At 58.9% G+C, this 15629-nt stretch overlaps 6 protein-coding genes across 6 annotated transcripts; 4 read left to right on the top strand and 2 right to left on the bottom strand.

The window, feature by feature from the left end:
• Nucleotides 1-632: 632 nt before the first annotated feature.
• Nucleotides 633-2561, top strand: UV8b_01713 (uncharacterized protein; the record flags this gene model as incomplete). The annotated part of the gene is made up of 4 exons (XM_043139211.1): nucleotides 633-720; nucleotides 1049-1158; nucleotides 1311-1436; nucleotides 1569-2561. The coding sequence occupies 4 exons, from the start codon at nucleotides 633-635 to the stop codon at nucleotides 2559-2561; spliced, it is 1317 nt and encodes a 438-aa protein (XP_042995145.1).
• A 417-nt stretch (nucleotides 2562-2978) lies between these two features.
• UV8b_01714 (uncharacterized protein) lies at nucleotides 2979-3223 on the top strand (the record flags this gene model as incomplete). The annotated part of the gene is made up of 2 exons (XM_043139212.1): nucleotides 2979-3104; nucleotides 3149-3223. 2 exons carry the CDS (start codon nucleotides 2979-2981, stop codon nucleotides 3221-3223), a joined length of 201 nt encoding a protein of 66 aa, XP_042995146.1.
• A 169-nt stretch (nucleotides 3224-3392) lies between these two features.
• On the bottom strand, nucleotides 3393-4853 carry UV8b_01715 (uncharacterized protein; the record flags this gene model as incomplete). The annotated part of the gene is made up of 4 exons (XM_043139213.1): nucleotides 3393-4395; nucleotides 4457-4529; nucleotides 4620-4669; nucleotides 4789-4853. The coding sequence occupies 4 exons, from the start codon at nucleotides 4851-4853 to the stop codon at nucleotides 3393-3395; spliced, it is 1191 nt and encodes a 396-aa protein (XP_042995147.1).
• Nucleotides 4854-5836: 983 nt separating this feature from the next.
• On the top strand, nucleotides 5837-9142 carry UV8b_01716 (uncharacterized protein; the record flags this gene model as incomplete). Its single annotated transcript, XM_043139214.1, has 5 exons — nucleotides 5837-5856; nucleotides 5955-6091; nucleotides 6176-8319; nucleotides 8413-8500; nucleotides 8577-9142. 5 exons carry the CDS (start codon nucleotides 5837-5839, stop codon nucleotides 9140-9142), a joined length of 2955 nt encoding a protein of 984 aa, XP_042995148.1.
• Nucleotides 9143-9353: 211 nt separating this feature from the next.
• On the top strand, nucleotides 9354-10004 carry UV8b_01717 (uncharacterized protein; the record flags this gene model as incomplete). Its single annotated transcript, XM_043139215.1, has 2 exons — nucleotides 9354-9424; nucleotides 9527-10004. 2 exons carry the CDS (start codon nucleotides 9354-9356, stop codon nucleotides 10002-10004), a joined length of 549 nt encoding a protein of 182 aa, XP_042995149.1.
• Nucleotides 10005-10094: 90 nt separating this feature from the next.
• Nucleotides 10095-10869, bottom strand: UV8b_01718 (uncharacterized protein; the record flags this gene model as incomplete). The annotated part of the gene is made up of 2 exons (XM_043139216.1): nucleotides 10095-10474; nucleotides 10629-10869. The coding sequence occupies 2 exons, from the start codon at nucleotides 10867-10869 to the stop codon at nucleotides 10095-10097; spliced, it is 621 nt and encodes a 206-aa protein (XP_042995150.1).
• Nucleotides 10870-15629: the final 4760 nt, after the last annotated feature.

Here is a 15629-nt window from a genome sequence, read left to right on the forward strand (position 1 = left end):
AATAAAGCCCAGCCAGCCACGGTCAACTTGGCCTGGTCTAGTCTCCGTGAAGCCTGCGCTGGGCCAATCAAGAGGCCCAGCTTGGCCAGCTTGGCCCGGCCCGATGAAATGAGCAAACCAGCGCAAGTGGCGCAAGGACTCCAGTCATCCACTGATCAGCTATTTTACGCAGCAAAAGGCCTCTGGATGCCTTAGGTAGGGACCTACCTACCTCCTTAGGTAAGGCAGGTACCTAAGGCAAGGTACCTTATGTACAAGGGGGCGGTGGTCTCGACGATGGAGCAGCAAACGATGTCCCCCTGCTTCCTCCTCTTCACAAGCAGTCGACCCAACTTTGCTGCTCTGCTCTCACTGAAACCAGGCCCGAGCCTGTCTGTCCGTCTCCAGCCAAATTGGCATTGTCCGCCTCGCTTCCCGGCTCGGCCTGTGCGCGCGTGTGCTTCAACAAGTACATATCGGCCTGCAACCCGCCCCTGAACCCCCCCCCCTCTCCCCTCCCCTCCCCTCCACCGCCTCTCCCCTCCACCGCCTCTCCCCTCCACCGCCTCTCCCCTCCACCGCCTCTCCCGTTGCTGCTGCCCTTCCTGTTCTGCCGACAACCAACCATTGAACCATCCAACCACTCAACAGTCATGTCTGGCAGCGAAAGCGCGACTCTGCCTCTGTACGAACAAGATACCTTGCTGTCGACAAGCGATTCCAACATGGTTCCAAACACGAGTGCGTGCTGACGATTTCTTCTTCCTCTGCTTCTTCTGCTTCTCCTGCTTCTCCTGCTTCTCCTGCTTCTCCTGCTTCTCCTGCTTCTCCTGCTTCTCCTGCTTCTTCTATTTACACTGCTCATTCTTTACGTACTTTTTTTTTTGTTTTTGTCTTTGTTTTTGTTTCTTCTTTGCCGCTGCTGCGTTGGCCTTGCGTGCAGTGGTTTTTGCTTCGCGGCATGGCGCAACCGCTGCCCGCTCGCTGGGCCACGACAAGCGCTCAGTCCGAGCTTCCATCTTCCATCTTCCATGGGCGGCGAGCTAGCTAACCGGTTGGGAACCCGTAGGGAAAGCCGCTGCGGAGTGCATCTCCGACGATGCGCTGGCCCATCTCAAGTCGTACAAGTACTCGAGCGTCGATAAATCCCCCATCTCGAAATATGTCCTTGGCCCCTGGGTACGTGGGAAACCCCTGTCTGGACGTCAACCACCTCGGCGGCTCCCGCCCGGGCCAGCTCTTCCCGGCCACGCCAAGCAGCATGGGCGAGCTGCGGCCGATCGCAGTCTTTGTCGACTCTTCTGGCTAATCGCGTTGAGTCGGGTTTGCAGTGGAATGCCTTCGTAAACGTGCTGCCGCTCTGGATCGCTCCCAACATGGTCACCCTCCTTGGCTTCTTCTTCATCCTGGGAAACATTGGCTTGCTGGTCATTTACATGCCTGATTTGGTGGGACCTGTACGTTTTTTTTTTTTTTTCTCCGGGGGACCAGACGGGCCCTTGGTCCCAGGTCGCAGCTTTCTGATTTTTTTTTTATTCTTTTGGCTGACTGAATTCTTCTTTCCTCTTATTTCCCTTGGGGAGCTATAGGGTCCGACGTGGCTGTATTTCAGCTTCGCCTTTGGCCTCTTCATGTACCAGACCATGGACAACGTCGACGGCAAGCAGGCGAGACGGACGGGCACCTCGAGCGGTCTCGGCGAACTCTTCGACCACGGAATCGACTCTCTCAACTGCACCCTGGCCAGCCTGCTGGAAACCGCTGCCATGGGCCTGGGAACCACCCACGTGGGCGTCTTCACCGCGCTGTGCCCCTGCCTCGCCATGTTCTTCTCCACCTGGGAAACCTACCACACGCACACCTTGTACCTGGGCGTCATCAACGGCCCGACCGAGGGCTTGCTCATCGCCTGCGCCATCATGATTGCCTCTGGCATCTGGGGCCCGCACATCTGGACGCTCCCCCTTGCCGATGCCCTGGGCGGCCGCCTCCCCGGCCTGGCCGACCTGCTCGGCAAGACGTCCTTCCGCGACATCTGGGTCGCCATCATCCTCTTCTCCCTGCTCGCCGCCCACGTCCCGTTTTGCCTGTACAACGTCGCCTGCGCCCGCCGGAAGCAGGGCCTGCCCGTCCTGCCCGTCCTTGCCGAATGGACCCCCATGGCCGTCTTCACCCTCGGCGTCGGCGCCTGGGTCTTTTCCCCCCACAGCACCCTGATGCGGGAGAACCACCTGGTGCTCTTCTGCCTCACCATGTCCTTTGTCTTTGGCCGCCTGACCACCAAGATAATCCTCGCCCACCTGACCCGCCAGCCGTTCCCGTACTGGACCGTCATGCTCGTGCCCCTGGTCGGCGGAGCCTTCCTCGGCAACCTTCCCCGGCTGGGCTTCCCCCCGATCGGCGCCGCCTTGGAGCTGTACTACCTGTGGGCCTACTTTGTCTTCTCCCTGGTCGTTTACTTTCGCTGGGCGTACATTGTCGTCACCGCCATCTGCGACTACCTCGGCATCAACGCCCTCACCATCCCCAAGGAGAAGCAGATGGCCAACAAGCAGGCCCGCAACGCCACGAAACTACACTAGGCAGGCACTTGGCAAAGGCAATGCGCGCTCCTGGGGTTCCCCTTTTTTTTGACCTTTCTCTTCCTTTTCTCTTCCTTTTTTTTTTTTTTTTTTTTCCCCTTTTTATTCTCCATAAAAAAAAGTACTTGTTCCATCACGGGATACCTTACGGAGACGCCGCCTCAGGCCCGACATCAGCATGAGACAGCGCGTCGTCCGTGGAGCGGTCCAGACGTCAAGGGCCGCAGCAGCAAGGGCGTTTGTAGATACAGCGAGTGATGCGAAAAACGGGGTTCCCTGGCGGCTACTCTTGGCGGGATAGTTTTCCACGACGGATACACTTTTGCAAGCTATCAATTGTAATATGGACTCCCTGACTTCCATTCTCGGGGGGCAGGGGGGGGGGCCAACCGGCGTTTGGCAGTCGCTCCGCTGTGCATGGGGCTCTTTCGTGCGTTCCAGGAGCATGTAGATCGAGCGGGCGTTGAATACATTGCGTTTCATGGGAAACAAAGCTGCGAGATAGATGAGGGCCAGGTCAAGTGCGTATCTCGACTGGTTTGGGTTTGTGGCGGGACGCGGTGGCATTTACGATGCGCAAGAGACAGACATGCAAGGGTGGTATGGTGGATGGGGGCGAATTTCGCAACGTGGAATCTGTAGAATTTAATTATAGGGGCTAAAAGAGGAAGTAAGTGACAATGCGGCTTCCTTTTTTTTTTTTGGCCCCTCCCCTTTCTATTTTTTTTTTTTCGATTTGGCTCCCTCTGCCGCATCACAACTATCCCGGTCGAGGCTCTGTCGTTATAGTCGCGCCGGCCGGTGGGCATGCAATGGCGGCTCGTCGTCCAGTCATTGCAGGTTCTCAATGACAATGGCCGAGGCGCCGCCGCCGCCGTTGCAGATGCCGGCACATCCAATCTTGGCGCCCTTCTCGGCGAGGACCGACGTCAAGGTGGTGACGATGCGGGCGCCCGAGCAGCCCAGGGGGTGGCCGATGGCGACGGAGCCGCCGTAGACGTTGACCTTTTCGGCGTCGAGGTTGAGGAGCTTCATGTTGGCGAGGGCGACGACGGAGAAAGCCTCGTTGATCTCGTAGTAGTCGACGTCCTTGGCCGCCAGGCCGGCGTGCTTGATGGCCTTGGGGATGGCCAGGGCGGGGGCGACGGTGAAGCGCTCGGGCTCGCGCTCGGCGTCGCCCCATCCGAGGATCCTGGCGATGGGCTTGACGCCGAGCTCCTGGACCTTGGCCTCGGACATGAGGACCACGGCGGCCGCGCCGTCGTTGATGGGGGCGGCGTTGGGGGCGGTGATGGACCCGTCGGGCTTGAAGGCCGGGCGCACGGCCCTGAGCTTGTCGACGTTGAGGTTCCTGACCTCGTCGTCGCGGTCGACGGTGACGGGGGGCTTGCCGCGGCCTCCGGCGACCTGGACGGGGACAATCTCCCTGAAGAGCCCGGCCTCGGCGGCCGCCTGGGCCTTTTGGTACGACCGGATGGCGTACTCGTCCTGGGCCTGGCGGGAGAGGTCGTGGTCCGAGGCGCACAGCTCGCCCTGGAGCCCCATGTGCTCCCTCTTGTAGGCGTCGGTGAGGCCGTCGGCGAGGACGCCGTCGACGAGGGTCTGGTCGCCGTACTTGGCGCCGGTGCGCAGGTTGGGCAGGTAGTGGGGGGTGTTGGACATGGACTCGGTGCCGCCGGCGACCACGACCGAGGAGGTGCCCGTCATGATGTTCTGGGCCCCGAGGATGATGGCCTTGAGGCCCGAGGCGCACACCTTGTTGACCGTGGTGGCGACGGTGCCGTTGGGCAGGCCGGCCCCGATGGCGCACTGGCGGGCGGGGGCCTGGCCGAGACTGCAAACCGCGTTTGGCAAACGCCCGTTCAAGAACACGCGGGCCGGGGGGGGCGACTTACCCAGCGGACAGCACATTGCCAAAGTAGACCTCGTCGACAAGCTCGGGCTTGATGCCGGCACGCTCGACGGCACCTAAACGCGAGTTCAGGTCGTTGCCAGGAAGCAGACAAGAAAAAAAAGAGAGAGAGAGAAAGAGAAAAGGCCAGTGAACAGATGACGCACCTTTGATGGCGGAAGAGCCCAGCTGCGTGGCGCTCAAGCTAGACAGAGAGCTATCACAAGACGTTGGCATCGAAAACACGCGCGTGTGTGTGTGTGTGCGTGTGTGTGTTGTGCCGTGCCGTGCCCCCTCCGTCGGGGCAGGGCCGGAGGAGGAGTGGGTTTGGCTTACCCGAGGAACGAGCCGATGGGGGTTCTGGCGGCAGAGACAATGTACACGGGCGGGAGGCCAGACATGTTGGCGATGGGAAGGCGACGCTGGGCGATGTCAAGACGCGGGCTGGGAGTTTGGACTTTCGAGAAGGGGGGGGGGGGTTGTTTAGAAGATGATGGAGGGGACATTGGAGTTGATGAGACGGGGCCGACAGACATCAAATCAAGCAAGGCGGCTGAAAGGTGTGGTGGGGGGAGCTGCGGCTGCCAGGAACCAGGGTTTGATTAATCAACTCCCAGCCGTACGGAGTACACGGGTGTGGGCTAACCACACCGACTTGGCAATGCAATGCCACCAATGCCGCCGGGGTCGTCGTGGACGCAGATGGGCATCATCAACACGATGGCTGATGGAGCGCCTCTAGTTGGCCCGTCGGGTCAAGTTTGCATGGGCGCTTCCATCCACGATGGCAGAGGGCATGGGGCCCGTTGTCGGCCGGTTCAATCAAAATGTTGTGTTTCTTGGGCTCCGCTCTCGGCTTGGACCAGTACCCGACAGGTACCTCGGGTTATGTACCTAACCTACCTAGAGGTAGGAGGTAGGTACTTGAGTCTCGAGATGGCATCAGAGTACTCCGTACAGCCAACCAGAACTCTGCAAAAGAAATTGATGTTTTCAGGTCGAGAAGGAAAGGAATACAGGAGTACGGCCGACCTTTGCGCCGCCACAACGCATTTAATTCCCTCGTTGAACGACAGAACAGCGGAGAGTCGGTTGACCTTGAATTCCTGCAGGGAACTGAAGAATCCCATTGTCTTTGTCAAATTCAGCAACAGCTTGCGCTGAATCATGCGCTGCCCCCCCACACTCGATAAGATTAAGCGCACGTGATGCAAGCTTTGACGGACCGCAGAAAACGACGTTGGTGGAGCTACGCTACCGACCCAGACCCAGTTAGCATGCAATTGCAATTGCAATGCAGCAGGCCGAAAATCAAACAGCTCGACGTGCCGACATTCAATCAGTCGCAGGCGCTTGCTAATTGCGGGCTGGCAAAGCATATAGAATGGATGATCTATACGACGAGTAAGCCCCGTCCACTCACCCTTGCCGCCAGAAGCGAATCGAAGAGGCAGAGATGGGCACCCGCCTCAGGCTAGGCGCTGACAAGCTCCGCGTCACAGGTTCGGCAACTTCATTGGCGAAGACGTCGCGTCCGAGGAAGCGTCCGAGGCCGGCGTCGAGGCCGACAATTACGTGTACCATGACGAGGCCGGAGACATTGGCGGCGCGCCGCCGGAGGAGCTCATGGAGATTGACGGTAACTGAGGAACCCCTTCCGTCGACGGCGGGCCGGCCCAATCTACCGAGGACGACAGGGCTGACGTTTAAACCTGCGTCGCAGATGGACCTTCTTCGACCGCCGTAATCCTTCACGAAGACAAACAGTACTACCCCACCGCCCAGCAAGTCTACGGCCAAGACGTCGAGACCCGGGTGGAAGAGGAGGACGCCCAGCCGCTCTCCGAGCCCATCATCGCCCCCGTCGAGCAAAAAAAGTTCACCATCCAAGAGGCCGACTTGCCTCCCGTCTTTTTCGACCGAGAGTTCATGACGGACCTGATGAGCTTTCCCCAGGATATGCGAAACGTCGCGCTGGCCGGACACCTGCACCACGGCAAGACAGCCTTCATGGACATGCTCGTCATGGAGACGCACGACATTGCCGACAAGTTGGACAAGCGAAGCGGGCGCAAGCGAGAGGAAAAGCTCCGCTACACCGACATCCACATCGTGGAGCGGGAGCGAGGCATCTCCATCAAGTCGTCGCCCATGAGCCTTGTGCTGCAGAGCGGCAAGGGCAAATCCCACCTGGTCAACCTCGTCGACACCCCGGGCCACGTCAACTTTGTGGACGAAGTCGCCGCGGCCTTTCGCCTCGTCGACGGAATCTGCCTCGTCGTCGACGTTGTCGAGGGGGTGCAGGTCAACACGGAGCAAATCATCAAGCACGCCGTGCTGGAGGACATCCCCATCACCCTCATCATCAACAAGATGGACCGCTTAATCCTGGAGCTCAAGCTGCCCCCCAAGGACGCCTACTTCAAGCTCAAGCATGTCGTGGAGGAGGTCAACACGGCCATCACCAATGCGTCGCCGGCAAGAGCGGCGGAGAAGCGCATCAGCCCCGAGAAGGGCAACGTGCTCTTCTCCTGCACCGAGCTCGGCTGGTGCTTCACCCTGTCGTCTTTTGCCAAGATGTACACCGACACCTACCCCGACGTCAATGCCGAAGAGTTGGCCAGGAGGTTGTGGGGTGACGTCTACTACAACCCAAAGAAGCGGTCGTTCACCCGGAAACCCGTCGAGGACCGTGCTGCTCGATCCTTTGTTCACTTCGTGCTGGAACCCATCTACAAGCTGTTTACGCATTCCATCAGCGACAGCCCCGAAGACCTCGCGCTCGTCCTGGCGTCGTTGGGTGTCCAGCTGAAACCAGCGCAGTACAGAGCAGATGCCCGAGACATTCTAAAAGTCGTCTGCGCGCAATTCTTTGGTTCGTCGACTGGCTTCGTAGACATGGTTGTGCGGCACATCCCGTCGCCCGTGCAAGGTGCCAGCCGGCTTCTGGAGCGGCACTATAGCGGCCCGCTGGACACCAAGGTTGCGGTCTCGATGAAGTCGTGTGATCAGGACGGGCCCTTGGTCGTTCACATTACCAAACTCTACAACACGCCCGACGCCAAGAGCTTCCACTCGTTTGGCCGTGTCCTCAGCGGCACGGCGAGACCGGGCGTCCGAGTACGAGTCCTTGGAGAGGGCTACTCCCTCGACGACGAGGAAGACATGACCACGGCCACCATTGGCGACGTCTTCATCGCGGAAACCAGGTACAACATCCCCACTGACGGGGTCCCCGCGGGAGGCCTGGTGCTGCTCAGCGGCGTGGACAACTCGATAGTCAAGTCGGCCACGCTTGTCGCAAGCCAGTTCGACGACGGCGAGGACGCGTACATCTTCAGGCCCGTCATGCACTTCACCGAGTCGGTGCTCAAGGTTGCCGTGGAACCCATCAACCCGTCCGAGCTGCCGAAAATGCTGGACGGCTTGCGCAAGATCCAGAAATCGTACCCCCTCATCGGCACCAAGGTGGAAGAGTCGGGCGAGCACATTATCCTGGGGACGGGCGAGCTCTACATGGACTGCGTGTTGCACGACCTGCGACGGCTGTACGCCGACATGGACATCAAGGTCTCGGACCCGGTGACGCGCTTCTGCGAGACGGTGGTGGAAACATCGGCCACCAAGTGCTACGCCATCACGCCGAACAAGAAGAACAAGATCACCATGGTGGCGGAGCAGCTGGAAAAGGGAATCTCGAGGGACATTGAGAGCGGAGCGCTCAAGATTCGCGACCCGGCCCGGAAGACGGCCAAGTTCTTGGAGGACAACTACGGGTGGGACAAGCTGGCGGCCCGAAGCATATGGGCTTTCGGACCCGAGGACATGGGGACCAACATTCTGCAGGACGATACCATCCCAACAGAGGTGAGGTGCTTGGGTTGCCCCATTTCCGTCCTCTTTGTCCTGCAATGCCCCGCTGCGCATAATTATTAACCACCCTTTTGCCGTGTCCTCTAGGTCGACAAGAAACTGCTCAACACGGTCAAGGAGTCGATCCGCCAGGGATTCAGCTGGGCCACCAGAGAAGGCCCGTTGTGCGAAGAACGTGAGTTGCTTTGACGAAGCCGGCAACGGCCCCCCCTCGTGGACATGCAGAAGCCGACCGTGCTGACTCGTGGCAGCCATCCGAAACACAAGGTTCAAGGTGACGGACGTGCTGCTGGCAGGCGAGGCCATTTTCCGCGGCGGCGGCCAAATCATCCCCACGTCGCGGCGAGCATGCTACTCGTCGTTCCTGATGGCCTCCCCGCGGCTGATGGAGCCCGTGTACGCCGTCTCGGTAACCGGGCCGGAGGACTCCCACACCGAAGCGTACAACGTGCTGGCCCGACGCCGCGGCCACGTCCTGTCCGACGGCCCCATCGCCGGCACGCCGCTGTACCGCGTCAACGGCCTGATCCCCGTGATCGACAGCTTCGGCTTCGAGACGGACCTGCGGATCAAGACGCAGGGCAGCTCCATGGTCAGCCTGGTCTTTGACAGCTGGAGCATCGTCCCGGGCGATCCGCTGGATCGCGAGCAAATCATCCGCCCGCTGCAGCCTGCCTCGGCGCAGGCGACAGCCCGAGACTTTGTGCTCAAGACGAGGAGACGGAAGGGGCTGAGCGAGGACGTGAGCGTCAAGACGTTCCTGGAGCCCGAGTTTTACCAGAGCCTGATGGAGAGCGGCATGTTGGGAGACGCATGATGGGGAGGGGGGGGCAGGGAGAAGAAGCTGCAGGATAGACCCTAGGGTGTTTCAAGGCGTTCAAGGTTGATTTTCTTTGTCGTCTCTTTCGTTTCTTTCTGCTCTTCGCGTCCGTTGCTGTCGGGGACAACGGGCCGTGGCGTCTCCGACGCGAGATTGGGGGGGTTGACCGACCGACCGAGTGACTCTTGGAAATCTCGGGGGGTCGCTGATGGTGCCGTGGGATGGGGATGAGATGCTTCTGGTCGCGTGGGACGAGCGGTGGCCCGAGAGCATCACGCTGTAGGCTTTGGGAGGCGGAACGATGCGCAGGGGGCCGTGAGAAAACACCCATTGCCGCGGCCTCTTGACACGCCCCCCCCTGGCCTTTTTACTACTCATCAGACACGACGGAGAGCATGGGGGGATGGGGGTTCATCATATTTTTTTTTCCATGTGCATAAACAATGCCATTTACACGCATTCCTTCCTCATCTCGTTGGTGACTCGATGGGGCAGCAGGCCTCTGCCTGCACAAGACACGGCTCGAGACTGGCCGAGTCCTAGTGCAGGGCAGTCGGTATGTCCCCCAAGGTTTGCGTCAGATGGCCCCCCAGAATCTCAACAGCCCGGCTTTGTAACCAACCGCCCGACGAACCAAACCCTGCAGGCAGTGTGTTTGCTTTCATCGGCTCAAAACGAGGTTGCCGCGCGCATGCATCTGTCTGCCGCGCCGACCCGCGCAACGCGGTTCGAGGTGCCCGGGGTGCCTTGGGACAACTCGTACCCCCCCAAAGGTATGGCGTGTCTGTGCCAGCTGCTACGTATCCTCCTCCCAAGGTATGGCGTGCCGCGCCAGCTGCTTGAGCAACTCCCATGTTGAGCGACATACAGCTCGCTCGATGCCAGCCGTCGGCGGTACGCCGATTTCCGTCGTGGCGTGGCGATCCCTTCTGCTTCCCCGCGGTCTTGCTCAGACGCACGTCTCCAGCATCTTGTCCAGAACGCCTCGCAGAGAATCGTTCTCCAGGGCGGCCGCTACCCTTTCCTTGTCGGCAAGCTGCTTGTTCACCTGGTCGTCTTGGCTGTGCGTGTTCTCCCGGCATAGGACGTCGACCCGGTAGTTGGGTGGCAGGCACTGTTCCAAGCGAACCCGGACACCGAGGCCTAGAACGGTGGCGAGCGAGCAGTGCGTCACAGTCGGCGTGATCTTGACCGTCACCTCGACAATGGTGTTGGGGTCGGGCACGCCTAGGGCGGGGGGGGGGCTTATGCGAATGTCGTTGATGTTGACAATGGAGAGCTGGCCCAGGGAGACGGGATGCTCAGGATCGGATATCGTGGCGATCAAGTCTGCACCAATCCAGGTCAAAAAAAAAAAAATAAAATAAAATCTTTTTTTTTTCCAATGAAGCCGCCCAAACGCCACGGATTCCGCGGCGGCAGCGCCCCAAGGGTGCGGGGGGCGGCGGTGCGGCATTTTGAAACAAAAAGCAACTTTGCTCACCAAAGATTTCTTGCTCGTCTATGGGCTCTGCAGTGTGTTCTTCATCGGGGCTGATGTCGTCGCCGGGCCAGGCGGTGGCGTCATCGGAAAACGGGTGCGACAGGAACGATGGCTTCGAGAAGAGGGCGCGGGAGTAGCGGCTGTCGACTCCTTGGCGAGGCGCGGCCTTCTTCTGGCGAGTTGGTAGCTGGGATGCGCTCAGGATAGTGGGATTCGCGTTATCCAGCGTGGCAGGAGCCATTTTGCGCCGAGACAAGGTTTGCCTTGGCGGCGCGGCGGGATAGTAGGGCGAGACCTCACAGAGGGACAATTTTGGCGGGGCCGGTACAGCCGTGCGTGTCTGGTGCCCTGCCAGTGGGTGGCAAGAGCAAGAGCAAGACGGGTCGGCGATGGGGATGGTCGTGTCGTGTCGTGTCGTGTTGTGTCGTGCGCGCGGTTACGGAGTAAGGAATAAAAGAATAGATTGCAGATCAGACGTTTGCCGTCGAGGATGGGCTGGCGGTGCGGTGAGTCGCCCCACTTGATGGATGAGTGGGGGGCGCAAGATGAGTAATGTTGTTACCCAATAACCAATGACGTGGGGTTGACGGCTGGGTCGATCCGCCAAAGTTCCATGCTCCAAATACAAAGGAGCAAATCGGTACGGTACTGTACTTGCCTGCTGCCCAAGGTGATCGGTCACCTCACGTCCACGGCAGTGATTGCCCGTTGCTAACCGAAGCACGCATCAACTAAAGACTATTCGGGCCGTCATCGAGGGCCGCACGTGAGCTGGTTTACGGCCTCACAGGGATGCAGCCAGCCCTCGCCTTACTCCGCAGACGCGAGCTGCAGCGGCGTAGATGCAGGCACTGACTGATCCTCCTTCATTCAAGGTCTTTAGCCAAGTCTGTGCCACAGGGGCTGTGCATGGTATATACACGCATTGAGCCTGACTTTAGCCTGATGGATGGATGGATGGATACATGGATGGATACATGGATACATGGAGTGTCTCGACTCTCAGGTGGTTGTTGTCCTGTTCAACAGCCCCTCCCTCGAGACGCGAGGCGAACTCGTCTGGATTGATGCTGGGGGTTCCCGCTCAGGTAGCAGATTCGCAAGGACGCTGCAGACTCCAGAGAATTCGTTGCAACCCTCGATGGCTGCTATGGCGTCTCCTCCCATGACAGCGGGGAGACTCGTCGGACGATGGCGGTCCAAGCTCGAGGATTGTCATCCTGATGAGGCGGATCGCTTCCACGGCTGGACCAGCACAATGGCGTTGGCGACTCCGGAGCCTAGACTATACCGACTGTATCCAACCAGCGCTAATAAGCGCGATAACCAAGTTGACCTTGCCTACCTAGGTAGGTAGGTACAGGGCTGTTGTGTCACGGAGTGCTCATTAGAGGCTCGTGGTTGGGGCAAAAGCTCGCACGGCCATGTCTGACCTGACATCGGCCGGCCAGCCCCCAAAGTAAAGTTTAGGGCATTCGCCATGTGTTCACTGCCGCTACGGTATAAGCTCTTACTAAGGCTCCCTGCAGCAGGGGGATAGCAGCAGGGTTGGGTTAGGACATACTTTGGGGAGGCCAGCCGGTATCCGGTCTGGTCAGTAGTAGGTATCAGGTATGCGGTATCCTCGGGCGTGCGCAACCCCATCCATGCCTGAAATAGGGAGCTGTAGGAGCACATGCTCTGTACTTTCTCGGCCGAAACTGGTGGCCCACTGAAGGCATCGCAACCAAAGTGAGACTTTGGACCTGTTCCATACTCGTTGGTTGTTGTCAGGATTGAACGAGTCGGCTGCAACCAAGGACTGCTGGGAAAATAGTCTCATCACTCTTCACGGCCCGTATGATCAGATTCTTGGTGTCCCACAATATGTCCCCAATAGAAGTTTGCTGTCTTGGCTCACAATCAGTACGCTGCGTCTCAGCTGGTGGATGTCAAGACAGCCACCGGCGCCGGTGCAAGCCCAACTTGAGGATCCGGCCAGATGACGTACGAGATTGGCGTGCAGCTGGTTTGACGCCAGCTGCCAGTTATCCGGGCACGTTGCTGCCGTCCAAAGGCCAGCATACGCGAGCTTACTCCGTACTGATGCCCCATCGTGGCCTGGTCCCTCTGGAACCTGGATATGTCGGCCAACCCGCCTGAGAACTTGCTCCAAAGCGTGTGGCTGAGACTGTTGCAAACGACACGGGCTAATAAAAGATCAACAAGCCTTTGGTGGCTTGCTCTTGTTTCCCGCCTTTTCCCCCCCTGCGCTAGTGCATGGCTTAGAGATGGGCTCGTTAACCTCGGTAGTTTCGGAAAACAACTTGGTGGTGGAGAAACAGCGAGTTTGAGTGTTTCTAGACTTCTGGATATCGGAAAGCTCCCCCCTGTCAACGATGCATTTGCCATGCCCGAGAAAGGCATTGATAGACGGTCAAAACGGCCCTGATTGCGGCCCTCGTCGGATTAGTCGACGACGGTTGATGGACATGGCGCCCGCAATGGATGGTGTTTCGTGGATTCGTGAGCGAGACTCTCGCCGTTGATTGAAAATAGGTGGGGGGAGGGGGGGAGTACCTTGCCGGATCTGCCGAGCGATTTCAGTCCCAGTTGCGCGAGGCATCATGGCATGGACGCAGGATGCCGTACGGCCAAAGAGGCTGCACCTCGGCTGGATCGCAAGTTGGCGAGCTGCCTAATTGCTCTCTAGCCCCTCTAGCTCCTGAGCGCACAGCACGGCGCAGCGACCAGTCAGATTGCAGCATGTGGGGAAAGCCGAATGGCCGACATGGAGCCATCAATGCCTGTCCAAATCGAAATCGCAAATCGCGGCCATCACATGCCAGTCGACAGTGCCAGCACGCAGATTTGATTCGTTGCTGGTGCTGTCCCTTGTCCCGTTTGGTCCGCTTGTCCCTTTAGGTCCGCACGCTGCTGACCCCGAGAGAAAGAAAAAAAAAAACGAGAGAGGGAGAGAGGAAGAGTGGGTGAGTCTCGCGGTGCCAGCCGCCCAGGCCGGCTTACGGCATCATGTGACGCTTATTAGGGCTAGAGCCGCTGAACCAAGATAAGTCTGGTCCGTGCGTGCCCCATGCCCCTGAGCCCCTCCCGCCCCCCCACAGCTTAAACCCACCAAAACCGAAAAGGCACGGGGTTGTCGAAACTTGGCAGCGCGACCCAGGACGTGGCGTGGTTTGCCCTTTATGTTTTCGCGCAAGAATTGCGGCAAGTCGTCAAAAACATCATCTGTCCACACGTGTAACTCGTTATACCCCGGTCTCAGGTCTCGGCGTCTGTGGCTAGTCCTGGTTGGTTTTCGAAACGTCAACTAACGCATCGGGCCCCCTCCCCTGGACAACAACTCAACCAGCAACTCCAGGACGTGGGACAGAGTTTGGCAAAGGCTGTCCAAGGCGGTATGGGTATGGTATAGCCAGGGAGCAAATTGTGCATCTGTAGCCCGCGGACTCCGGTCCCGTAGCTACACCAACTGGTAGTTGCGGGTTGCACCTTTCCGTCTCAAAGGTCCATCCAGCCTACCAGGTAGTCATGTCACGACTTGTTCCGGATGCCTGGCCGAACAATCAGCATTTGGGCGCGTTGGCTTTCCCCAAAGATCAACTCCCCTTTCTTTTCCTCTGCATTGCCGTCGGGTATTACCCCTTGCTTTCCAACCAGAGGGGGCTGCCGGTAGACGCGCCGTGTCAATGACGAGGACACTTTTTTTGACTCATGTCCCAAGATTCTGCAGCTTGCATGCCGGATATTATAGCAGGTATCCCTGACTTATGCGACATGGCTTCCGCATATTGGCCGCCGCAGTACCGAGTACCCTCGTCATTTGCCTGCTTGGCCGTAGTTGCATTCTCCCTGGAGCTCAGAACAAGACATGTATCGAGAAAGCCGATGAGAAAAAAATAACGACGCACTGCTTCGGTGAGAGGACGAGGAAAGGGATGGGATGATGCTAGTGTGCATCATCCGCAGTTGAATGGGTGTTGATTAGCCCATCACAAATACAACGACCGGTTCCAAGACACGCCCGAAGCTAGATGCCTTGGGCAGTCGTCTGGAATTAGAGCAGAAGAGACCAACAAACAAGCTCCCAGCCCCGGCAATCCGCGGGCCGGGCACAGCTCTGGTTCATTCTAGCCAGCACGAAGGCGCCCCGCCGCGGATCGAGGTTGAAGCAAGATAAGAGCTCGCATGCGCATGACTCGGCGGGCGGTCTTTGTTGATGGGTTCGCGGTCCTGTCGTCGTTGTGACGAGGAGGCATATACGCAGCACTCACTACGGAAAACTCAGCACCGCAAGTCCAACACTAAAAACCATGAGGTGCCAGCGGCAGATGACCGACCTGGCAGTGGAACCGTCAACTCAAGTGGTGGCGGGTGGCCTTGTGGATGCGAAACCTTGGCATGTTGGTCCTGCATTACCCACCTAGAGCGCCGAGGCTGTGGCGGTCCATCCAATTGGGCGCTGAGATGGCGGAAACGGACCAGACATACAGTACCATCCAGATTCCGCACACACCCCAGATGACGCAGTTTTTCAAGGCCCTTTTTGTACCGCCATCCAACAGCTCGGTGGGCCGGCCGGAACCAGCGGGCTTTACCGGGCAGGCTCTTCTATGTTTGACGGCGGGCCGGTCATGCCATGGCGTGCACAGGCGAGTGTCGGCGGAAGGATCAATCGTCTGCGGATTGATGTCTACTGAGGGATGTCTACCGAGGGATGACGGCGGAGGGAATGACGGCGGAGTACGGAGTACGAGCATTTGCTCCGTGCAACAACAGGATGAAATGGAAGGGTGCCACGGCACAGTGCCACCGCGCGTGAGGTGCCAAGGACATGCATGCCAAGACAGGCTGGGCTTGGGCGTTTGGGTGTGTCTTCTCTGCTCCGTGCAGCTTCCATGTACATTACATACCAGACAGTTTCTACAGCTCGCAGCGTCTCCCTAGGGGCCGGGCGCTGATTCAATCGTCGTGCAGCGCTCCGGCAATCACTGCACGATT

This window comes from Ustilaginoidea virens, chromosome 1 (assembly GCF_000687475.1).
Source record: "Ustilaginoidea virens chromosome 1, complete sequence".
Taxonomy (NCBI): domain Eukaryota; kingdom Fungi; phylum Ascomycota; class Sordariomycetes; order Hypocreales; family Clavicipitaceae; genus Ustilaginoidea; species Ustilaginoidea virens.